This window comes from Poecile atricapillus, chromosome W (genome assembly GCF_030490865.1).
Source record: "Poecile atricapillus isolate bPoeAtr1 chromosome W, bPoeAtr1.hap1, whole genome shotgun sequence".
In the NCBI taxonomy this organism is placed as follows: domain Eukaryota; kingdom Metazoa; phylum Chordata; class Aves; order Passeriformes; family Paridae; genus Poecile; species Poecile atricapillus.
The window spans coordinates 30,667,993-30,695,009 of record NC_081288.1 but is presented as its reverse complement, the minus strand read 5'-3'; the positions used below and the strand labels follow the sequence as shown (position 1 = coordinate 30,695,009).

Below are 27,017 nucleotides of genomic sequence, written 5' to 3'. Positions count from 1 at the left end.
TGTAGTTATTACAGGCCACAGAGCTCAGTCCTGCCTGAGAGCTACCCTGAGAAATTCATGGGAGGATTTAAAAACAATCCTCAAAGACAGAAAACAGCCCTTGCAGGTGCTGTTTGTCTGTCCCTTGTTTTCTTTGCAGGAGAAAGTCAGGAGGTATTGTACACCACTGACCAATGATGGTGATGTAGTGGTTTGCTAACCAATAAGAGTTTCCTTTCTGTACTTTCCACGAATCAGTCTATAAAACAAAGCTGTAGTAATAAACTAAAGGATTCTCTTGTTCTGACTCCATGAGAGTCTGTGTCGTCTCTTCCCAACCGTTCCTTAATAGAGCGACAAAGGAAAACAAAAGGTTTATTTTCTACTTCCTATCAGCTGGTGATATGCAGCCTCCCCCTCCTTTTTCTTAGCTTTTATTGCTGAACACCCCTGTGTGGTATGGAGTATTCATTGTGGCTTGAGCCAGCTATCCTGGGTATGTCCCCTCCCAAGATCTTGCCCACCCTCCACTCACTGGTAAAAAGGGAATGCTGGAGAGGCAGCCTGGGTGCTGAGTGAGCACAGGGTGTTTGACAGGTGAACATCTTTCTAGCTACCAATGCAAGGAACTATGAAGACTGCTGTGGGAAATAATTCCATCTCCAGCAGACCTGGTACAACTACCACAATGACATCTAAGAAACAGAAAATCCTGAATTATTTATAATATCTTCAGAAATTATTCACTATCTCCTAATATAGAGTTTGTCTACGTACAGTTCTGTTTTCCAATGCTGAAAGTTGCAGAAAGACCAGTTGCCAGAACAACATGCCTAGCACGTTTTGTGATATTTCCCCTTACTCTTTTTAGAAAAAAAAATAAGCTGAGTCTGCTTGTTTTATCTGCAATTATATTTGCATTCAAATCAGTTATTTTCTCTTTATCCCAGATCTTCTTTTCACTGCAAGCTACTGTTAAAATAGCTGTGCCAATTATATTTAATTGATAAGACACAGTTTCATCCTGTATATATATGTAATGAAATGGACAGTTGTTTAAATATATCCTTTTCCAAATTTTAAGTGATAAGGTACATAACATCCTGCCCTATATATAAACCCAATGCAATTTTTAGCAGGAATGTACCAGTACAGGTGAGTTAACACAGCTTTGCCTCAGAACTAAATTATTTGGACATGCAAGTCAGTTTTCCCTCCATGACTTAAGCAGGAGACATAATAAAATGCTTTAAAAATTTTTATCAGCACAGTTGCACAGGTTTATGCTGACAGACCAACAGGCTAGGCATGACATAGGGTTCTTAGAATTCTCCATGGTAGGGGAGGTTTTCAGATTTTCCCATCATTGCTAACACCAGTCACTGTCTGTCAGCAACATTTTCAGCCCTGTGCCAAATATTTCTTCGAAGCAGCATTATATAATACAATACTTTAAAAAGTGTCAGCAGTTATTGGATTATATATACTCAGAGTTTCATCATTCCAAACAAATCGTCATCTGGAAAAGACTGTAAAATACCCCCCTTGAAGAAAGGCTTCAATGCAAAGACATTAATGAAGTATTTTTTTCTGGTAAGATTTCAAAACAACATTAATGACTCCAAGATGCTATTTAAAGCAACAGCTCCAGGACACTGGGCCTAATGCATTTCTAACAGTAAACAACATAGATTCTGTTCATGGTTATTCAAATATCTACAAATTATTTCAGCACAGTGGGTTACTTAGCAATTTCTTATCCACAGTTTCCTTATGGACAATTAAATAAAAATTAAACAATAGTTGGTTGTTTTTCCTTACTTGTAGCATGATCTTTCATCTCACCCAGTCCAGTATTAATTCCAGCATCTATTGAACTCATGATTTTATCAATCTACAAAAGAGACAACAGTGAAACAATTGAGGGATCCCATCTTCAGTATTTTATTTTAGTTTTTCACGCATAGATTTATGGCATTATTTCTCTCATTAGGAAAACAACAATCAAAATTGTAAAAACACATAAATCAAAGGTAGACAATTAATTTCTCCACTTTGATTTTTATTTTGCAATATTTGTATGCCAGCAAAAACTAAAGCTAGTATTTCTTTTTCCATGGCAGAGTTTCTTACATACTGATGGCTCTGGTCATCTAGCTATAAGCACTAGTGGTTATACTAGGCTAAACTAGTGGTTTATATAAGCATTAATATTAATGAATTTAAAAAATATTATCTGGTATGTTCTGAAGTATTTTAAATATAAACAATGAAACCAATTGTTCAATAAATATTTCCAGAGAATTTCCTAGCCCTCTTTTTTTCCTACCTGCCCCAAGGGGACTAAATAGGTATGAAACATAGTTGTGTCCTCACATAAGACAGAACAACATTCTCTGTGAAACAACACTGCACTTATCCCAAAACCTACACACATTTCTGAGGTACATTGAACTTACTAGGTCAAAATCACTGTATCTATTATATTTTCTGTAAGAACAGGACAAACCAAAATGAGAATCAAAAGGTTGCTGTGGACTAAGAAGGTAGACAAAGAGAAACACACTTTATTAAACTCAATATTAGAGCTAGTAGGAAAAGTATGTATCAGCCACTGGTGACAGGAGAAAGTCTAGAAATGATGAGAGAATCTGCAGATTGAGCAGTCATATTCTATAGATAGATAGATAGATAGATAGATAGATGGCACTTTTTTTACTCTTAAGATCAAACCTTGATGTCAAAAGGCAAACCTGGACCTGACTCTAATCAGGATTTTATTGTAATCTATCCAAACTGTAAAAATTAAAATCTGAGTAAAAAAAACTTGGTACATCTTCACTGAGAGAGTATCTCCTCTACAATGAAAAGTGCCTTAAAATGCCCTATCAAATCAGACATTTAGGCTAGCTTGAAACATTTTCCTAGAAAAATAACCAACCACATAATCAAACTCTGGGTTCTTTTTGAAGATAATAGCACCCTGGAGATAGATGTATTTCCCCACTGTGGTAGTTTTAAAGAGAAAAGCTCACTTCTCTGTAGGAGCAGTAAGGATCTAAACATTTCACACTCTTAATTTACCTCAATGAGATGGGTACTTCTGTGTCTATGAAGAATCATTTACATTCTTGAAATTCAGCACAGGAAAAAAAAAAGTTAAACATAGGGTGTCTAAAATTTAATTTAAATTGAATTCTTAACCTAAAATAAAGTCTCTCATATGAGCAAGCATGTGCACTACAAATTCAGTGTGGACACTTCTGTTAGTAGTCCTAAAATCATTGCAGCTAGGAGTATTCCCACTTCACACAACAGCCAGGTATGTGCCAAGCATTTTGTACACAGGCTACATACCAGCTAGAGGATAAGATACATAAGGAGGGTTTGTAGAATGCCCAATGAATTCTCTATTGCTGCCATTTTCTCCTGGCTCTTGCTGATGTGGCACTGCCATGGTGGAAATAATTAGCAAATATGTAAACAATAGGCACAGTTACTAAGGATTTTATTAATGTTATTATTGTCAGCAGTGAGGGCTTTAGTAGACAATAATTTCAGTGCCACAAAAAATTGCAGAATTACTTCTGGTTAACTTCATTCTCTAGGGAAACAATAGACTTTATTGAGTGGGCAGCATTTGAACAGAAATGCTTCGCATTTTGTGCCAGCTGTTGAACTCCCTTGCAATACAATGTGACATTCTCTCTGAGGCTTTGAAGTGTGGAACAGTCACTTTTTATTTTGTCTTCAAAACTGAAAGCCATATCAGTGTCTTCACAAGACCATAGTACTTAAAAAATTAAAAACAACTTACTTCTTCCCATTCTGATGTGAAGGAAGGTGTTCTCTCCGAATTCCCTTTGGAGCACTGTGGCTTTGGTGTGGGTTCACTCCAATTGCTTCTCGCTTTTTTATCATTTGGTGGATGGGTGATAAGATTAGAATCCGACTTTGAAACATTTTTGCACAAGTGCATTTCCAGCAAGGTCTTTGGTAAAGATCGTATTCTGCCCAGCGTGCACGCTCGCTCCACAAATCCCCCAGTGGTAATAACCCATTGTTCACTTATCCTTGGCGCACCAACCAGGGTATGATTTTCTGCTGGTTTATTTTTAGTATGAAATATGGTTCTGTTTACAATTGGTGGCTTTTTTTTCTTAACAGGAGGATCAGAGCTGCTTTCTTTCCGTAGCTGTATCTGCTGTGCTGCACTCTTGCTCAAAATGCTTTTCTCCAGTGGCCCACTGCACAGGTTTACTTTGCTGTACAGCTGGAGAGGATTTTCAGGTGGGTCACATGCAGGTGATGATCCATGAAGTAAACCTGCAAACTGCTCAGCAGGGTGTCCTTCAGGAAGCTCACTTTCAGTGGATGCTTCACCCTGGCTACGTTGCTCTGAAATGAGAGAGTACCTTGTAAACATAAAAGGGACATAAAATAGTGCAAACAACAAAACACTTACTCCCCTCAAAATTAATTTTTAATGCTGCACTCTTATGTAAAGAAATATGACAATTATGCCATGAACTGAATTATTATTTTCTTAATAAAAAAAAATCTTAAATGTGTCTATTTTATCCTAAAATATCTGCTGGTTGAAGAACAGCCAACAATGCTCAGTGCTATATATAAATTCCATGAAAAAACAAATTTATAAGATAAAATAGGACAGTGCTATTCCATCAACTTGATGATGTCTCTTTTAATTTGTTATTGAGTTGAAATGAGCACAAATTGCACAGTTTAGTATGATGAATTAGGTAGTTAGTTTGTAGGTGGTAAAATACATGAAGAACCATTATTATCAGGAGTATTCTTAGTAATTTTTCTTTTTATAGGCATTATAATAATAGTGAATTTACACTCTGATGCCTTTTTACTGACAGTCTCTAAGGAATAGATCTGAGTGTTGCTTTTATTTTTGGGAACTTTTGAGACTAGTAATAGTAACCATTGGGAAAAGAGAGCACAAAATCAAGTCTTTTCAAACATGCTTTATATGTAACTTAGTACATACGCACACACACAAAAAGAAACCACAGAAAAATGCACTTCTATAGCAAGCTTTAGAGTGGATTTTTAAAATTTTATAGCTCTTTTTTACACTTGTTTCTGAAAGAACTAGGAGGGTAAAAAAAAAGGAGGCTTGCACTGCCTCACTTTAAGTGTTAGTGTGGTTAACATCCCTCTATCAACATGGCATTAAGTCAGAATGTTCTACTCAGAATAACTGTGTCCCTGCTAATGGTCACATCTCAAAAAGTACTTCATTAAAAATAAATAAATGAATAACAATTAATAATTATTAATAAATAAATTAATCTCATTTTTTCTAGAAGTTGTATGTTCTAGATTGACTCTAACTGTAGGACTGTGTGCACAGCAGTAGCTACCACAAGGAATCAAGCATAGCATCATGTGCAAAGATATTGAGCAGTTTTCTCCAATTAACAAAAATATCTGCTGGCAAAAAAAAGCCTCAATCAAATCTCAAAATATCCTTTCTAAAAGAAAACAGTGCTTGACTTTATGAATGACAGAAGAAAGATTTTGGTGTGTACTTCAAAACTTCATCAACTCTTTCACTAGTCAGCAGCTTAAAAATATAAAATTAAATGTTTTTCTATATATGATAAAATTCTAAGAACCTATGAACATATACTTTTCTTCTTTGAGAAACAACCAACTAGAATATACACTTCAGACATTTTGCAACCAAAAAGATGTGAGGTGTTATGGAGAAAGGTTAAATGTAGGACATGACAGAGCCTAAGGGATCAATAAACCCAGAAAAAATTGGTTTAGGGCAAAAATTCAGGGGAAAAGGAGGACACAGGGCATCCTCTCTTTGATTTCTGAAAGTTGCTGATTTATACATATGTCTGCAACTTTGAAGGTGAAGTCAAAATGAGGAATAAATTATGCAAATAATCACTGACTTGGGTGGTTTTCCTTTACATGAAAAGCTCAGTAGCTGAGATTCTGCTCCAGATTAAGATACCTCATTTTTCTACATGGGTAAGAAACATGTTAGCTCCCACCATAGTCAGAGACCAGATTAATAAAATGAGTGGAACCTCTCACTCCCTGTACTGTGTTAACTGGGCTAACTACACTGCCAGTGACTTATGGGAAACAGCATTCAGCTTGTGTTCAGATACCTACATTTATACATCTTAGTAATGAATCCTATTTTGATGTTCCAGAGAGGTATCTTATAGCTGTGTATTGAACTCATTGAGGAGACAAATATTTTTATCAGGACAAAGTAAAGCAGGAGGAATAAATCAGGAAAAGGAAAAGCTTACAGAGACAGGATTGCAAGAATTTTGCTACCAATTTTGCTACATCTATTTTACAAAATAGTACTGGCCAACAGCTATTAGGATCTGAAGGAATTACTAGGCTCATGTCCTTTAAGTTACACTCGCCTTCTCAAGACAGAGCTCATCCACCCAAATAATTACTGGGAATGGTCTCAGGTCTCAGCTAAAACTTGCATTGTGCCTGGCCCCCTTTTAGGTGAGTCTATTCAGTAGTGGCCAAAGACTGGCAAAACCCAAACAGTTTAAGAGTACAGACTGCCAGTGGCATCTCATGTTTACTGCTGTAAATGAAGTTCTTGCTGAGAACTCCTATTCACCTGTGACCAGTAAATATATGTACTGACCACTAGAAAGTGCGTGTATCTCTTACTTTCCAGCAGTGTTGCAGTGACAGCACATCAAAACATTAATTCTGGATGTTTTGATAGTCATTGTGGCAGCAGTTTACCATGTATTCAAAGATTTCAAATATATTGTATGAGCCTTTTGCAGCTTGATCTTTCACAACAGTTACTGCACTGTGCACACATAAGTATATATATTCTACTTTACTTAGGAATAACTTTCATCTTTAAAATACCCACATAAATACTTCAAGAAAGTCAGAAAAAAATAAAACAGAAGTTTTTTGTGCACCCATTAGTCTTCTATAAGATCACTACTAGTTTTCAAACATAAATGCCCTGTCTATTTCACTTAGTGTTCAGAATGAAGTTTGCTTAATGAAGAAGCAGCTCCTCAACATTTTCATAGTATCATAGAACTGTTCAGTTTGGAAAAGGCCTCTAAGATCATCAAGTCCAACTGTTAAACCAGCACTGCCAAGTCCGCCACCATCACCAATCCATGTCTCTAAGTGTCATATCTTCACATCTTTTAAATATCTCCAGGGATTTATACTCTCTGTTCAATGAGAGTGGTCTTACTACCTATTTACTGCACAGTATCCAATTTGTTTTTGAATATCAAGTTCTTTAACAGCTTCTCAAATTTTTATGACTCCATTATCTAAGGGGATCACAAATATGAACTCATGTATCCTTCTAAGGTGAGATTGTAATGTGATATTATACTAATTTGAAAAATGGGAGATAAGACACAAGGATATAATGCTGAAAATGTACAAATGTTTGGGTATCTGATTTGAGATTCCTCAAGATTTTCTTTATTCGGAGTATTAAACATCTTTTAACAGAGAATATTTTCATAGCATGGTTGTTATTATTTATTTCAATAGATCAAAAGAATCAGAACCCTAATGTCAAATTCGTCACTCAAAAACCAAGGAACACAGCCAATGACTACTTGGATAACCCTCAGGTAACGGCTGCTTGGGTAACCTTTGGTCTATCCTGACCAGAGTAAAAAAAACTCTGGCAGAGACAGTGTATTCTCTATGTTGCCTTTAGCTGCCTCAGCTGACACTTCTTTGATACATTTTGCTTTCAATAAGAGCTTTGTTAATTATGTGACAAAGTAAGCAAAGATCTCATAGCTATACTTCCTTCACCCCATGATTTTGAGCAATGCAAACCACATCTATACCAGGAAATGAAAAAGACTGGGGCTGTCAGGAAAAAAAATAATCCATGTGGTCATGATGAAGGTTGTGAAGCAAGCAGCATTGCAAGCTGCACTGCAGCCCTAAAACAGATTATCCAGAGTGGTGCCATCTGCACCCTTGCACAGTTTCAAGACCTGGTTAGGAAAAGACATGTCTGATCTTATGATGACAGTCCTGCTCCAAACAGGAGGATGGACTAGAAATCCTCCAGACATCCAACAGTTTAATGAAACAATTATATTTCTGAATCTTCTGGTTTTTGAATTGATAACTGTTCAGGTTAATGTTCTTTGAATATTGACTTGTATTATTATTTTAGTTTCTTAATGTAGTTAATGTTTAATATTTTTATGTTCAGCAAATAAGGAGAGCACAGAGATGGACTGTAATACTGCTCTAAACAGTACAGTAGCATAACTCACTGTCATATTCTGAAGAAATTATAGAAGGAAAAAAAAATAAACCATATAACAGATAATCATAAAATAATTCCCTTGAGTACACTTTCTCATTCCAAATCAGTATTTGTTGACCTAAGACCTGAAATAGGAGATGTTAAAAACCTCTTCAAACTGCACCATTATCTAAAAATACAGATTCATTGTTCATGGGAATATCCAAAAACTCCATCTCAAGAACTTAAAGAATGAAAAGCTTTACACAGGCTAATACCACTACTATACCCTTGCTAAAACAGACAACTTTATTAAAAAACAAACAAACAAACAAACAAAAAAACAAACCAAAAAACCCAAAAATCCCAGCTTTTAATAATTACCCATCTCTGAGACAGATTTTTTTTTTTTAATTTTTGCATATTTAGAAAATGATACTGAAATCAATATTTCTCCTAAAGCTTAGTAGTGATGCACAAAATGTGATATTTTATATATTACTTTCTGCTTTTAAACATATAAAAAAAAATTCTTATTTTGAATATTGCTGTGTATTGAAAAAACCCCATACTATTAAATATTTTATTAATTCATATATTTATTTCTTCTTATTATTATTTCAGCCAACTTAACTGGCACTAAGAATTTATATAAACAATTACATTACATATGTCTATACTCAGTGAACAGTCATTTAATAATGCCAGGTTTTTCTTTTCACAGGCCTTTGAGTAAGCTTTATAAGAAGGAACTTTAAGTGAGAGGGTGGGGATAGAAGGGAACAGGAGAAGTTCAAGATCTTGGACTCAGTCCCAGTGGAGAGAAGCATTCAGCTTATAATTATTTAATTTTTTTTTTCATTTTGCAAGTACATTTATTTTTGTAATAAAGAAATAAGCCAATAGAAAGAGATCTTGCTTCCTTACCAGATACTGCTTTTCTTACCACTTTATCTTTTTACTTGTAAATAGTATCATAAATACCAAAACATAAACAGATGTCATTTCTACAGAACTTTAGTGTTATTACAAGTGCACGTACAGCTTATCCATCTGAGCGGATTACTTCTGAAAATCACTGTGATACTGCCATATCTGTGTTGCAAGGAAAACATTTACATTTGGAACTACAAATAAATTCAGTTGTGCCATAATCTCAAAGCCACAGATACATATTGCTATTATCACCAGTTTATACACAACCAAACTGGTATTTAGGAAGCAGATTGCAATTCAGTCAGCTATTTATTTTCACACTGATGCACCCCAGCACAGTTGCTTGTGGTACATATATAGAACTCTATGGAATACCATTCCTCACTTGCAGTATTTGAGAGTTATAATTTACAGATGCTTCATCAAACTCATCTATTTTTTTCCTGATTCTGACTCCAAGACTGCAGAGCACATTAAGAAAATCAGAAGCAGACTGAATACTGTGAATTTTGCATTCATGTAAAATTGGAAATTGTCTTATTCACATTTGTATCTCAAGAGATTCCATGTTCCAAACTAAAGTGCATTCAGGAGAATAACAGTTGTTAATAACACCAATGAAAAGAGCTGTAATAGATAAATTATAATGACAGAGTTAGATCTTTAACAGGCATTGCTGTTGCCATGGTAGAAAATTTCTAATGTAAAATAAAAATCCACTAGAAAATTGTTCTATAGCTATGGTAACAACTTTATTGTGACATGATTATTCTATTCAGGTTCTGTTTTCATTTTATCCAGAAAAATGTTTTTAGCATCACACTTTGCACATGTGTAATATCTGCCCAAAAATGTATTCTCAACTCCTTTTCCCCACATTCAGTTGACTGCTAAAACCAACAGTCAGAACTGAGTAATATTTGGAAACTACCCTCTTATAGAAGGATGGATAAGCATATTTGCATAGTAAAGTTGCTTTGCAGACACTAGAATACCCTCAGCAGGGAGGATACCAGTTGTATTGGCAAAGTGATATAAAAGGGGATGATCAGCAAGGAAAGGTGTAAGACAGAAAATTCATAGTATTTAAAAACAGAATTAGCAATATTCAGGAAGGCATTATTTCACACAGCAAACAAAATCATGCTCTGACCAAGCTACAGCTCTTTGATGGCAGCACTTTGGCTGCAGATATCATAGATGAGGCAGAGCTATAAAAGTTATAGCAGGTACAATGGACTTGAGAGATAGAACAAGATTACTAAGCAAGTGACGAAGACTGTGGGCTTCTACAGTGACACAGAAGAGGAGCAATAGTGTCCAGCCAGATTGCAGTTTCTTCTTCTGCTTATTTCTAAATCTGGAGAAATCACCAGAATGTGGTTGGCAAGGTTGCTGTTGATGGTCTCCAGGCTCTGTGCCCAGGTTCTAACTCTGCCAGCTTCTCAAAACCCATCCCCTTAGAAATCACAATGAGCTTCGCTGTGGGTTGGGAGTTTGCTCTTAAAATCTTCAAAACTGCCAATTCACCCCTTAGCATCACAGTCTGCACTTGACTCTGTACTGAGTCTGTGCTCTGCCTCATTGTCTCTACCTCCATAGTTTCACTCTCCTCATCTGTTTCACAACGACCCATCTAGAACTGAAAAGATGAGAAAGATCTTCTAGGAAAGATATCTCCATATGGAGTTTTCTGAATATTGCTTGCCAGCATCTAAGAAAGAAAAAAAGCTTTGGGTGAGGAAAGATATTAGGCAGTTATTACTGCTTAATTCCAACCGTATTATCATGCTTAAATATAGTCCTTGCCCAAATTTTCAGCAAGAGCAGTGTAATATGGTATAAACAGAGTTAATTTTAGCTCTTATTGAGCTGCTTCTGTATATCTTCAGATTTTTTTTTTATAAATATATATTCTGTATTTGAGGAGGACATAAATGTAATTTTCTCATTCCCATAAAGGGTTAACTTTTACTGCAAAATTCAACACAGACAAAAATAAAGAGCTGCAGCTGCCACCTCCATAATGCCGTTTCCATGAGGATTTCTTTCTATGTGACTATATAAGGCATGGTTCCTAGACATCTTAAAGACAGACAGGCTCTCATGAACCATCACATTTTACAGTACAAAATTCTGCCTTATGCCTGCACATCAAAATAAGGATTCTTCAGAAAAATAACATGCTAACATTTTTTATGGACTAAACCTATCAGACAGATAAAATAATGGTCAGCATCTCTCAGGTGAAATACTGGACAAACTCAACACTCACATCCAAGCTAAAATTCTGCTGGAACATTTCAGCTCTGCCACGCAGCAAAAGTAAAAAGAAATCCTCTCAGTGAGTCTTTGTAGCTTTCAGTGAATGTTTCATAAGAAATTCTGAGAGGTGAATGGCAACGGATGTAAAATGTAATTCTACAGAGAGATCACATATCACAGAGAAATTCTGTGAGGATCTTTTTTCAGCAAAAAGCAGTTGAGTGGGCTGTGGCTGTGCTCAGAAAGTACATGTTAATCTGACAGTGGAGTACAGCAGGGCAGAGTGATACAAGAAGAAAACTTGGTGACATTTAATAACCAAAATCTTTGCAAAGCAATATCAATGTGATAGATAGATGAGCACTTGAAACTATATCCTTTTGTTGAATACTGTAAAAAAACCCTGTTACATGTTCCACTTCTGGTGTTTCACACATCACATGGAAGGAAGGAATGACAAGTTTCTCCACCAAGTGGGAACAAAACTTACTAATATTCAAGGCAAAAGAAACTATACAAAACAGTGGATGATTCTCAGAAGAATGTTTCTAAAAGGAGACACTGCACAAAAATTTCATTTAAAAGGAATGATTTGCCCTAGCAACAACTCAGCTTCCCCCAGCATGAGACAATATCAGAAAGCAAACAAAGTGTATGTTCTGTCCTTTGCACTGGCCGTACATTTCTGTTTTCTAACCTCAGTATAAAATATATATATATAATATATATATTTCTGAGCAGAGCATCATTTTTAAGATACTTCACCTTGTCTGTTTCCTCATTCCATGTAGAAGATCATCTATGCTCTTTTTCAACTTACGTTTCAAATCCAGAAAGAATGGAATTCTTTTATGTTCTCATAAGAAATAATGTAAAATAAAGGCCCCCTACCCAAATGGCCTCTTTCAGTTTTCACTAAATCTCTTGTTAGATTGTAGGGACAAAATGTGTACAAAATTAAGAATGTCTTGAACATACCTCTGTCTGTAGAACAAAATTTCAATTCTAGATATAGGTACATATACAGCCATGGAAAATTACATTCAGATTTACAACTCTGTGTGGAACATTCACTGAAATTTTATATAATTGCTTATATGTGACAATATTGAAACTAATCACTAAAAATCATAGTTTTTTAGCAAGCTTGCAGCTCACCACATCTTTCAGTTATAAATACTGATTGGGGAAAATGAGAGAATAAAAACTAAATTAACTGTAATCATTTTCTCCTAATGATTTATTTGGAGGTTGTGAATGTGAGAGGATAACCATTTAAATTCTTTTGAAAGTATTTACAAAACATAAATGATCTTTAAAAAAATCTACACAACTATGTGCAAAATAATTTAGCTAAGAATAATAACTTTCTAAGTATATTTAATATCTCTGAAAGTTGTTTGCTGTTCACAAGTAACTGTATTTTCTTTAAAAAGTAATATTACACACAGGATGCTTAAAAGAAGATGTGAAAAGAAGGGCAGAGATTCAAGTGGCTAATGTAGGAGTATATAACCATTTTAGACACTATAGGGTATCCAAAATAATTGCAAAGGCTGACAGGTGTGACACACAACTTGGAAACCCTTGTCTTTCTTGTGGAGCAGCAAGAGGTCAGAAACAGTACTTGTAGTATCCAAGTTGGTCTAGACATCTGGTTTGGCACTTGAATTGTTTCTTAGAGGTCAAATGGTAGCAGACAAGGAATACTGAGGGTAGATGTAGACAATACATCTCAGAGCATCCTTTACTGTAGAATAAATAATTTCAGGTGTGCATATTCCCCACTTCAGATGACTTACATACACTTACTTTAAATAGGAACTGAAAATTTGTTACCCTTTTAAGTCATGATTGTTGATACTTCTACCAAATAGCCATCAAGTTAAGAGGGCAGATCACCTGAGTGCCATAGAGCATGAAAGGTTGGCTGACACTAGGTATCAGTTTAGGATATTTTGTAAACATATGTGCATTTGAAACATGGAATTAACCTACTCTAAATTAACTGTTACTGCTAGGAGAGCAGCAGTCATAGCTAGCAGTCAATGTGTAGCTTTATTAAGCTACTAGCATGCAGAAAAGCACTTGCTCAATTTTAGATATAGTTAAAGGAAAAACAAGCATTAGACTACAGTTGCTCAGACATGAAAGAGCATTGAATGGCGTTGGAAGACAATTACAAACATTCACGCTCCACCACAAATGACACTTTACAGAGCTCTCTTATTGTATAAATACAACCAAATAAACAAAAATATTATTATGAAAAACTGTATGACTCATCAACTAGTTGCAGGACAGAAGCTCTCACAGAGACCAAGAGGCACAGTTTAATGTAATTAAAACCCCTCTTACACAACGAGCTGGAAAGTCACACAACACAAATTCTACCCATAGAAACTGAATAATTTAGTTTCTGCTAGGATCATGCAAGAGTTAGAGGACAGAGTTTCATCTACTCAGTAGCTGTGGCAACAGAGTACATTACCACTCACCATGCTGCTCTTCAAACAGAAGGTAACACTGAGCAGCTCCAGGGCCAGAGCTAAGTGTAGGAATGGCCTCTAAACTGCTTCTAGGGCTAATCAGCTGCCCCAGTTTGGGTAGACTAGTTGAATTCACCTGGTTTATTTTGCCTGAGAGGGATTAAAATTCTCACAGAAACCCTTCTGATGAAGCCATATCTGGGGACATCCTATGAAGGAAGTGCAATGACACAGAGGTGCTGGTCACACCTTCTGCTACTTCCACAGAATTCTGCCATTCATGAAAGGATGATATTCTCTGCAAAGAATGGATCAGCTGTTCTCTTTGAAACAAAGGAGGCAGATATCACCCAAAGGCACAAAACAGCTCTGCTTTTCACATATGGTACACCTACTAAGAATAATATTTTCTTAACCAGGGATGATAATGTGCATGGGGATAATAAATATTAGCGAAGTCTAATAAAGAGTTTTAATTTATCAAACTAAAAGAACTAAGATGATACAGCTTTCTTAAATATCCTCCAGACCAGTAGAAATACATATATAAGTTTGTTTAAGAGTCCAAGAGCTGTAAATAGGAAAACACAAATTCAGTCTAGTGGATCAGAAAAGAGACTAATATTTGTGTGAATTATACCATTCTAGTCCCATAATTTATAGACCAGATTCTGTTCAGCTAACAGTCTGATCAGAATACCAGGAATAATAGATGGTAGAATTTCATCCAGTCATTGTCACATCTTTATTAAGTAAATGAATTTTCCTATGTAATTAGATATTTTAGATTTAGGAAACATTTTTTCCGATCATGAGTTATTTACTTCTCATTTACAATGCTTCAAGACAGGTGGTAACAAGTTCAGATACATCCAAAGCAGGGCTGGCCTAGTATGTTATTATTGCTTCATTCTGCTCTAATTTATTTATGTTACACTTGGTATGTTTATATGTGAACTAAGGCCTCAAACCAGGCAGATCTGATCTCCCTATCATTTATATATTTCTGCTATTTAAGCAAGTGTGCTTACATTTCACCTGAAGAGACAATAGATCACTGAGATCTTGTTTTGAAAATGGGAAGAATCTCCATCAACAGGGAAGTTCCTTGCAAAAGCAAGGTGAAGAGATATAGCAAGTTGTCTAACTTACCAAACATACCCAAGAGAAATGAGAGTGCAGAAATAGTTCGTTATGTCAATCATAAGTAACAAATAATTGCAGAAACAATATTATGATTGTTTGAATTAGCATATTCTTCATTTGGAATAAATTGGAAATCAGATAATAATGGTCTCCTGAGAAATTTAAAACAAGTCACTTTTGCTCTCTCTCTAAAAGCAAACAAGCACAGCTCAACATATCAGATAGCACTATAAGATATATACCAGAAAAAAAAATATGCAGATGATCTCTTTCTTCTGCTAGATTTTATTGTTAAAATAATGAGAAATTACCATGAAAACATTTTAATCACTTCTCTGATTAAAAGTGGGAAAACACCATTTTCTTGTAAAAATAGGAAAGAGGGAAGAAGGGAAGGCAGAGAGAAGACAGGAGGAAAGAAAAAAGCCTTTCTGATGACCACAGATAGTAAAACCAGAAACTCTTGATAGGACTTTCAAATTACAATTGTTCCCAAAAAGGACTTTTTTGAATCTGCAATGTGGTTTTATGTTTTTTGTTTTTTTTTTTTATTTTAATTAACTTGCAAGAATTTCATGAAGATACAAAGATGAAATGTCAAGTATTTAGACAATGCTTGTTTCCTGAAAGCATTTTTATGGAAGCATCAATTACAAAGAAGCACAGTAAAAAAAGTAAAGATGGTCACTCCTAGAATAGGTTGACTTGAAAATTATAGTGTTTTCAGCATTTCACATTAAGTTAGTTAATCATTCTTTCTATCTGCACCAACTGAAATGAAAGAAGGCTGGTGAGGTTGGTGGGAATAAGTGACATGCATTAGGTATTTCCAAGGAGAATGACAGGAGTTCTTAAATGAATGGGTAGTCAGCTACCCAGGAGTCCCATGTCCCATATACAATGGGACATGTATACTGGCCTCTTTCTAGCACACTTAACATATAAATGAATTTTCTTCAAATCTTTAGATGGAAAAAAAGGCACTAAGCTATTAAAATCTTCTCTGCTCAGAGAATACATGGTGGGCCAGAATTTAAGCTAATTGGGACAGCTACAGTACTGGTAAACAAAGAATAAATCTGCACAGAGGAAAGAGACCTATATACTTTTTTTTTTTTTTTCTGAAAGCAGCTTCTTTTCTTCAAAGCATAACTTGGACAAATTTAAAAAAAAAAACCAAAAAACATCTACATATATATATATGAGGATATATATGTATATATATATATACACATATATATATATACATATATATATATATGAGGATATATATATATGGATGTGTTTCCAAACCAAAACTAACTCCACAGGTATGAAAATTGATCAGTGAAGTTTAAAAGTAAATTTTAATTGTAACTTGACTTAAGTTCACCTCACAGTCAAACTATCAATATGAAGAACTAAAAGTCTGTCATTTGTAAGTACTTTGAAACTATCTCTAATCAATCTGAACTTCAATTGCTTTTGTCATTTGATAGAATCCCAAGACATGCAGTAATCATCACAGAGAAGTACAAAAGTTTCAATCAAAATAACTGCCTGCTTTTTAAAAGTGGCATTTTTCTTCTACATCAGTGTGGTGGTTTCACATTGATAGATATTTGGGGAAAAAGTAAGAAAACACCATGGAAGTGATTTCTTTGAGAGAAGCTGCTGGGAGCTTCCTCTATGCCCGAGAAAGGCCAATAGCTGTCTAATTCCGAGAACTGACAACATTTTGCACCATTTAGAAATTAGATCTGCCTCTGTGAGATCCACCTTTTAAAAAGCACAAACCTGGGACATTTTTTCTCCTTGCTTCCAGCCTTGAAAGCTGTCGGAGCTCTGGAGAGGCCCACGCGCCACTGCAGCCTGTGCGGCCTGGGTGGGGCTGGGCCAGAGCCCAGCGGCTCGCAGGGGGATGGAGGCTGTGGGGCATGGCCAAGGTTGGGCCAGGCCATGGCTGCTCACATCTTGCCAACACTAAACCTCCCCCTGGCTCACACAGACAGCTCCAGGCCGAGCCTCCCCTCCCAGTGGCTGCTGGACAAAGGGAGGGGCCCAGCATGGCCCGAAATCCATCATCATGACTGTGGCGGCCACTGCCTACATCCATCTGCAGGCCTGGCAAAATTTAACTCTTTCACTACACAGATGAGACCTGCAGACCACGATTCTCTCCTCGAGAGGAAAGGACAAAGTGGGAACACATAGAAGACAATGTGAAAACACTGAGGTCAGTAAAGAAAGAGTCAAGCCCTAGACAGAAGGTGAATGAGGAGATGCCTTAGTGTTGGGCTGAAATATTCTTTTGGTAGGGCCACGTAGATGACCAATGATACACTGAAATATATTCTTTAATTCATGAGAGTATGGAGGGATGAAGCATTCAAACTGTAGATGTGAGCAGAGGCATCCATTGATGAAGCCAAGCAGATGCTGGAGTAGCTGTGATCCCATGAGATGCTTGAACAGAGAGATGAGAGTTGATGAAGACCCTTTGGCCTCAGGGAGAGAAGAAGAAAACCTCTGTTCCCAGAGATGATCACAGAGACAGATGAAGAGAACCTTTGCCTTTGAAAAACTCATCTTTAATATAATACCCCATGAGTTCATGGCCCATGGACACATCTCTAGGAGGGCTGTGAAATTGGGAGGAATTTCACAATGGCAGAACCTTTCCCGGGCAGCTGCTACTCATAGAACTGAAAAACCACAAGAGAACTGTTTCTTGTGGAGAAGTCCCCATGACACAGCAAGAGAAAACTCCTCTCCCTACAAAAACTGATGAAAGACTATTGTATAGTTGGCGTCTGATCTAACATCCCAGGTTCTGTCTTTGCATGGTTAGTTAGGGAAAGAAAGAAGCTGGGCAGTGGGAGGAAAGGTGTTTAGGAGGTTTTATTCTGATGCTTCTTATTCTTGGAGTTCTATTAATAAAGTTTCTTTATACCTTTAAAGTTTTGAGCCTGTTTTGCCCTTCTCCTAATCCATATTTCACAGCAAAGAATGAGTAAGTGCACTGGTGATTTTAGCCAGTGCTAAACCCACCACACTATTGGTGCATTGGCCGGGAAACTCAAATTGGCAAATCTAAACCACTACAATCAGGTAAACCACACTTCTACTGGAGCCAACGCAGCTGTGTTTATCAAACCAAAGACAAAGATCCAGAATAAGTCAGTCATTTAAAAGGTCTGATTCTTTTTGCCAGTTTCTGAAGTCAGTTAGTTGAGGAAGACTATTTAAACAGAAAGGCCATCACTTTTCTATGACTTTACTTCACAGTTCTCAGGTGAAGGGTGGCAAAGCAATATTCTTCCCCTACATGGCTAATCCTATAAGAACTCCTGTGGGAAAGTAAGAATTCTTAATTTTGTGGTATGAGTTCTTAATGTATCTTGGCAGTTAGAGAGACTGACTCATAGAAAGTAAAAATATTTCATCTTCATTGTGGGGATGGAAGTACCTCTATACACCAAGACATGAGAGGTCCATACTGAGGAGGTATTTTTCTTCTCTACTCCCCTCTGATGAGACCTCACCTGGATCCAGCTCTGGAGTTCTCAGTAGAGGAAAAACATGGACCTGTTGGAGTAGGTGCAGAGGAGGGCCACATAAATGGTCAGAGAAGTGAACCACCCCTCCCATGAAGACAGGCTAAGAGAGTTGAGGTTGTTCAGCCTGGAGAAGACTGAGTGAAGACATTTAATTCAATAATTATTTAATTTAGATTAGATTAGAAGATTTAGATTGGATTAGAAGAAAGATGGGGACAGAATTTTTATACAATAGGTATAAAATAGGTCAATAGGTCAGGGGAGTAATGGTTTTCAACTAAAAGAAGGAATATTCAAACTAGATAAGAAGAAGTAGTTTTTTACAATGGGGGTGGTGAAACACTAGAAGAGGTTTCCCAGAGAGCAGTGGATGCCTCATTGCTAGAAACATTTGAGGCCATGGATGGAGTTTTCACCTGGTCTAGTAGAAAGTGTCCCAGTATGTTGCACAGGTGTCCAACTGGTCCAAATGACCTTTAAAGGTGTCTTCCAACCCAAACTATTCTATGAATTTTAAATTTGTGCATGAGACAAAGGTTCCCAGCTGATTGAAGTGGACCAAAGCTTAAGGCAGGGCTGGCCTGTCTTCTTCAGAATCTGACAGGTGTGGTACAATGTATTTTAGAAAAACACACAGCAGTTGGTAACACAAAATCATGAATTTAGGGTCAGAAAGTGCCACTTCTATCTGCCCTGCACATAAGAGCATAGAATAATGTGGTTCATCTCCCTGAACATATCTGATACTAAGGCACTAAATGTGGAAATCAGTTTTCAGTTTTAATCATGGGATGGTTCTTTCACAAATTAGTGTTTGTCGAAGAATTTTTAAGAGGCAAAGCCTCTTTAAACTCAGTTTATTTCTATTTCACACTATATTAATTTACGGAATATATAAAAAGGCTACTTGAAAATACATAAAAAAGAAACCAACCAATAAAAAAAGAGAAAACTTAAAAGAAGAGCTACAATACCAGAAAAATTAAAAATATTCTAGGAGAGTAAGCAAGAAAATGAGAGTGGGGAAACACAGGAGCAGAAGTCAAGGGGGAATATTAATTGTAGACATAGAGATATACATAGCAATAGTTCTATGTGGTTATATATATATATATTAATAATTCTAGGGAACTCTAACCAGAGCTGCACTACTCGACAAGTGCTTTCAGTCTTGCTGCATCTGTCTCTCCTGTCAAGAAGCTCTTTTGATCAAAATTCTGAAATTAGACATCTCTGTCTTTCATTTCTGCTATGTTCCTTGTCTACATTTTCACAGCCACAACAGCTCTATATCACTGCCCAGATACAAGCTGAAGTTTTCAAATATTTGTTGTGTGGACACTGCTTAGTTTGCTGTTTCTCTACAGATGAAGAGAATTGCAGGGAGTTTTTATTTTTACTGGGTGTCTTGCCTGAAGTCAATCATATTATATGCAACTTTTCTCACAAAAATAACAATGACATTATTTTCTGAATGAATTACATTTTATTTTCCTGCTTTAATTAAACCTATAGATTTGTCATTGACAATTTCTGACAAAAATAATGTTCTCAGAATCACAATCACAAAAATCATAGGAAAACTTATGACAAAATCAAGGAGAAATTTAAAGTAGCTAAAGTACCTTTGAAAAACTATATGTTGACTCAATTAAAATGAATAGAAACCCCCAAATAGCTTTTAGTTATTCATTTTAGATGGTTTTTTTTTTTTGTTAACTTAATTTTGACAGATGTCTTTTTTTTAAAAAACACAAAAGCTTCCTCACATGTTTAGCTGTGCTGACAGTGAGTTTTCTTAGCATATTCCCTATTCACTCAGCAATCCTTCCAGCTATGCCATGTGGGAAGCTCAGCCATGCTGTTCTGAGTTGTAAACCAGGTTGTAAAATCAAGGCTATTGCTAAGCAAATCCTCAGTCATGAAGGCAGAATTTTTTTAAGTCATCAAACACCTTTTCAAGTCCTTATATACTTATTTCTTTGGTGTGCAGTCTTATCTATGGTGTTTGTTTTGACTCCTGAAGGAGGATTAGTGCATTCCTGGGCCTCAGATAAGATGTCCCAAGTGTTGTCCCAACACTTGGTGTCCCAAGTGTTTTCTTCATTCACTGTAATTTTCCAGAACCATTTGAAAACAAAGAAACTACATCCCAAACCCAATGAAAGAGTGCAAAGCTCAAAGCTGAAAACCAAGCTTCTTGCATAGCTGGAAGTAGGTACTGAGATCATACTTGATTCCTGGATTAACACAAGGAGAAGTCACCACTTTGGGAGAATCACAATAATATCTGAAATACTAAGGGCAGAGGAAGTAAAGTTCAACTAAACAAGTGAAAAGACAACAGAAGGGGTCAAAGAGTAGGAACAGAATACTGAAAGTATTTTTAGCCTTTTTCATGAACCCATACCTTTCTTGTGAAGAGTTGGCCTATACCGGATAAAGCAAAGCAAAAATCAAAAATCCCAAACACACATGACCATTACTATACAGACTTGTATTTGCCATCACAGATACTGTGAATTGGAAGATACCAGTACATACACAGAATGTACTTTTCCTTCAGCTAACTTTACAGAGAGAACCCCTACCTAAAAATGTTAAGTTTCATTCTAAATCCTCATGAGATTGTAAACAAATTCATAGAGATTGTACACCTAAGAAACAGATTGGGATGGAGGGGAAAAAGGAAAATAGCTTAAGCAGGTAAAGAAGTAATTTGGTTCACTTTAAATAATATTACAAAATCTTAGGATGAATTTCAGCCTTTTCACTATACTTTTCAGCCTTTTGACAAAAAGGTTATTTGATGAGCTAGGAAATTATCTGCCCTATCAATCACATTCTTCAGAAAACAGAAACACTGCTAATATGCAGATCCAATGTTTGCAATAGACCACAAGAAAAGTTTGGAAGTGTTATGCATAAGATTGTTATTGTTCTGCTTCCTCTACAATTTCAAAGCCAGTTAATACAACTAGGCTCCCACATACTCTTAAATTAAACATGTGAATGAGACAGACCTCTTTCTCAATTTCACATATAAAGACCACGAATTATTTGGAAGCATTACCTGTTACTGAGGGCTAGATGTGACTCTCATCCCTTGCACACCCGCAACACCGCCAATCATACTGGCATAAGCATGGCACACAAGTCTTTACTGGGGGACTCTCAACAGGATTAGGAACACTTAATTGACAGCTGTGATGCTAGAGACACCAAGAATAATTTTTTAGATGTAGTAGATCATCTCTTGCATCCCACTCCAGTGACACAGCTGGCAGTGTCATCTGCCACATCACTACATCTCCAGTGGCCTCCAAGCATTTGCTGCTCATTATCCTGTCTCCACCCTGGAGGTCTCTATCCTCTTACACAAGAAATTCCCTTCCCACAATTTCAGTGGGAATACTGCAGATCTGTCAGTAAGTACGCAGTAATATTTTTATTTTTTAATGAATCTACCATCATGACAAATTTCCACTATCCTAATTAAAAGGTAGTTTTCAAGGTAACAAATGTTTTTTTCTGTGGGAATGCAATGGTGCTTTTTTGGAAGGTGTCTTTGCACATGTGACACAGACTAGCTGAATAATAATACTGATTCAACCACATTCACCAATATGAAGCCATTTTGTGTTAAATTTTTTTTTCACAGTAGAACATTCAAAACTTACTAAATCAAAACTAGAATAAAGATTTTACATATATCAAAAGAAACTTGATTTTTATATAGACCACTAGAGAAGAATTGATTTTCTTGAAAGCGCTCAAGTATTTATTAGGATTTTACAGACTGTCAAGAATCACATAAATCAGGAGATTAGGATATTTTTATTTATTTCTGAAGTAATTTTTTTTTTAAGTGTGAAGGAACAAAAATTGAACATAATTTAAGCTTCTAGTCTTAGTATCAAACTTGGCTGAGTCATAAAAATTACTGAGGACAGCTGTGATGATATAAAATTTACTGTGTACCAGCTGTTCACTGGGAGTATTACATTAAGAAATTGCCCCTTCCAAATATAAATTGTGGTGTCCAAAGTATTTGATGTAGTAGTTTCCCTTCTACTAAGGGGATATAAGGTTCTACCCAACACCTTCTAGATATAAAAGAGAATAAATACACTTTATTTATGAAACAGAAAATGTAATCATTATCTGGTTTAATGGCAAATTTGCTTCGACTCTGAAAGATGCTCTAGCTGCCAGAAAGAAAGCTAAGAAGGTAAAACTAATTTGAAGAAAATACGAGTATGCATTGATATTCTGTTAAATACACCTCTGCTCTAAGTATTAATGCAATTATATACTAGAAACTCTGCAACATGAACACTTCAGAAGTGTCTTATTTAATGGCCTACAGAAAACTCACAAAAATTACTTTATTGTAACTTAAATACCTTTGCTCACATCAAGTTCACTAATCAGAATTTAACATTGATGTGATGAATCACAGCAAGGGGGAAAAGAGGTGATAGGAAAGGTCAGCAGGAAGGAATCAAACAGAACTCCTTAAAGAGACGTGAGATGAGACACATTGCATTCACAATAGCTACAGTGTTTTGTACAGAGCAAGAGAGCTGTAAAAAATCCCTACTTGGTTACAGAAACCTTGCAATATAATTACAGAGTAATTTCACTGAACAGGCTGTGAAGCTTGCTCCAACCCTGAGCAAATTAGCCTGTTATGTTGCATTTTAATACCAGTTCCCAAGCTAGAGGCAGCTTAAAGATGGCATAATTGTCTGTTTTGCAGAAATATTCTCAACAATTTAAGTAAAATATCAGGGTTGCCAAGAAAGACTAAGGGAATTAGGCTTTGTATCAATTTGCCTATCATGCATAGATATCTTTAAAAATACTAACCTCTTTATTTTTAATTGTCCCCAAGAACAATGTTATAAATAATTAAAATCAACTATTTTTCTTAATGGAAGACTTTCTAATTAAAGCAGAACAGAATGAAGAAGAAAACACTGCAGTCCAAAGTAAAATCTGCTGTATTTGTGACTCAGGAGGTAGTCCTAGCATTTTCAGTTTACCAGGTAAATTTTGAAAATCAGTTTAATATTTGTTTGCCTAAATTTCCTCAGGTGCAATAACATCAATCCTTCTAAAGGGCTTTAAGAACTGCTAAGGAAAACAGCACTATAGGAAAGCTAAGTATTATCAGCATCTTTTAAGGTGTTTGTCAGACTTCACCATAAACCCTGAATTTTTCAGAAGTCCTTTAAAATTGCTTATACTGTGGTTTTCTTACTTCTCTAATGATTGTAGGAATCTTTTTTAATATGAAAGGAACTGAATGTATGTGAGAACAAATTTAACTACAGAGTATACATAGTGTCATAATAAATACATATAGTAAATTGAAAAATTGGAGAATGTTTTACAAAGCCCTCTAGCTATAATAATGATGTGTTACTCCTAGATACACATACTTCAAAAGCAAATGGTTATGGTTTAACTCCAAGAAAATTAATTTAAAATATTTAAAAGATTTGAATGATTAAATATTATTTTGCAAAACATGATTTTTCACACAGTATGATACAATGAATTTAAATCAGCGGCAGATGGTACCCAGTATTGTCACTGAGAGGACTGATATGTCAGACAAGGTAGTATTTTTTTTCTGTTTAAGACAAATAGGGTCTCTAGGGTCTTTGAAAGTCATTATATATTGGAAGGGGAGCTAGAAATATGGTGTTCACTTAAAACATTTATTTATTGTGCAACTTCACACAGAAAAGTAAGGAGAAAAACTGCACTGGGAGTCTGCAATGTTGTCGTGAATGCCAGGTTCAATTAAATCCCTTGCCTCTTTATGATCTTTCCCACAGCAACCCATTTAGATTTTAGACTTCTAGTCATTAACTTTTTTTTTTTTGGTAATAAAAACTGCATTCATATTCTTTAATGCTGTCAAGAAAATCCTCCCAAAAATCCCCAAATAATCTCTGCAAATATGATCTTATTTCAGAAGCTGTGGCTGGCTCACTGACTATACTAGAGATGACCACTAACCATAGAGTTTTCTGTAAAACAGAGCAATATTTTTTGAGAAGAGACATTTTCAAGAAACTATTTAGGTAACTAGGCAGTCATTGAGCTTACTGCCTTGAGCCTGATATGATTTAAGGTCATCTGAGTAACCTACAGAAATTAATTCCATATGAAAAGTAACATCCCTTGAGATTTTATACCTGCCTCTGTTGCAAGAGCTAATCTTAGAAAATATGAGAGTTGAGACTCTATCAATCCAGCTACAAAAATTCCATTTAAAACACTGCTCTTAATCTTCTCACAGCACAGCTCCAGCCTCCAAAACAGGGTATCAACCCTGTGTCATGCAGCCTTTCCTCATTGCTCCAAGTTATGACCCCAAACCATATTATCTGCCTCCTCCTCTCCTGCACATTTCATCTTTCCAGAAACTGACTCAATCCCTATGCTTTCTTACACTTGTTATCTAATTTCCCTACCAAGGAAAGGACACCGATAAGCAATGCTGCACAGCTGTGGAAAATGCTTTATCTAACTGAATGTAGTGCAATGCAAAAATAGAAGCCCAGGTGCAAGATACAGCCTTCTATGTCAATATAATTTTTGTCTGTTTAGTGTGCTCTCTCAGGACTAACAGGTCCTCACACAGGTCTATAGGTTAATTGTTTCTATTTCCTGAATTGCTGGGTTATCACACGTTCATTGTACAACACAGAAATATTGTGAAATGGAGACAATACTGACCTCTGTAAGAAGGTATGAGAAATAATAAAAATACATGTTTAAAACCCAGATATTTTCCCACCTTTACTACTATCAAAGATTACTGAACTATCTCCCAAGCTGTTTCTTTACTGAATACCATCTATTTGCTATTGGATTGAGGGGAGAAAAAAATATTTATATTGCCAGAGAATTATTGCTTTTTTTATTTCCAGGTCTCTCTCTTCTGGGTTTTCTAGACCCTTTTCTTCTTATTCCAATGATTGCTAAAACTTCCCAGAGAAGATGCTTGTGTTGTACCTAAATGTCATTTGTATTAAATACCATCCATTCACTTTAGCTCCAAGAGCAGACTGAGGCTCTCAGGGAGGAATACCATCGCTAAAGGCTGCACACACCCAGGATGGGGTCACTGCATCTAGTCCTTCCTAAGTACAGGCAGTGGTGCTGAGAACACTGGTCTGAAGAGTTCAGAGACCATCCACAGACATGCCATGAATTACAGGTCCCCAAGCAGCTCCTCCATACCATTTAAGACATACAGCACACGAAACCCTCCAGAGCTTGCACTGCAGTAAGTTGGCAGGAGAGATCAAGAATACTTCAGATGTCCTTGGGTCTTTTATGCCCACGCAATTCTTTATGTGAAAATACCCAGAGGATCCTCTGCCATACCTAACATTCATGAAGCTGTTCCTGACTAATCCATATGGTGTGAGCATCTGCCACTTCTCAGTATAATGTTCATTTCCAGAGTGTCGCATTTCCCACAGATAGCATGAATGACTAAAATTTAATAATTTTGTGATAATTCTGCTTCTGGGAAAACATGAAATGCTGAAAAACTGACATTATCTTTGGTATTTGCAAAGCCTCCTGAAGTGAATGAATACATGGTACTGCCTCAGCACACATTTAAGGACTGTATTTCTTATCAGGAGCATTTGCTTAAGGAGTTTGTAGAAAGGTGGGGGCTGGCTTCTTCTCCCAGGAACCCAGAGACAGGACAAGAGGAAATGGCCTCAAGCTGTGCCAGGGGAGATTAAACACCAGCCAGAATTTTTTCACTGAAAGGGTGAAAGCACTAGAACAGGCTCCCCAGGAAGCTGGTGGAATGACCATCCCTGGAGGTGCTCAAGAAATGACTGGATGTGGAACTTAGTCCTATGGTTTACTGGGCATGGTAGTATTTGGTCAAAGGTTGGGCTTGATGACCTTGGAGGTCTTTTCCACACTTAATGAAGTTTCCACACTTAATTGACTTAATGAAGTTAATGACTTTGAAGACACAAATGTCTTTCGAAAGGAAATCATGTAATGGAACTGTTCAGAACTAGAATGTGTATTTTTACATGGTTTAAATGCAGTTTATTTAGTTTAAAAATACTGAAAACTAAATAAAGTCATAAATCAAATTTTGTTTTCTATTTACATTTGAGTACAGACCTTTTTTTTTCATGTGGTTTGCAAGTGATTAGTCCCTGCAGGAAGTGAATTCATATTGAAATTGCGAGTATAAAACAAATTAGTCCAGTCTGCATAGAGAAGTGACTAATAATATGATAAAAACCTAAGAGCAATAATTTTGCTGTCAATTCTATACCTTGGCAATTACTCCTTAAATAGGCTGGACATTTCTTA

At 36.2% G+C, this 27,017-nt stretch overlaps 1 protein-coding gene across 2 annotated transcripts in view; it reads right to left on the bottom strand.

Moving 5' to 3' along the window:
* LOC131591713 (ankyrin repeat and sterile alpha motif domain-containing protein 1B-like) overlaps positions 1-27,017 on the bottom strand; it is a 407,097-nt gene that overhangs the window by 208,019 nt on the left and 172,061 nt on the right. The window contains exons 16-17 of one of the 2 annotated variants that reach the window (XM_058862673.1): positions 3,797-4,343; positions 1,801-1,873 (exon numbers count right to left, since the gene is read on the bottom strand). In XM_058862673.1, the coding sequence (XP_058718656.1) occupies positions 1,801-1,873; positions 3,797-4,343 (620 nt within the window). Of the gene's footprint in view, positions 1-1,800; positions 1,874-3,796; positions 4,378-27,017 lie in introns of both variants that reach the window. The other variant, XM_058862674.1, reaches the window with a different exon arrangement.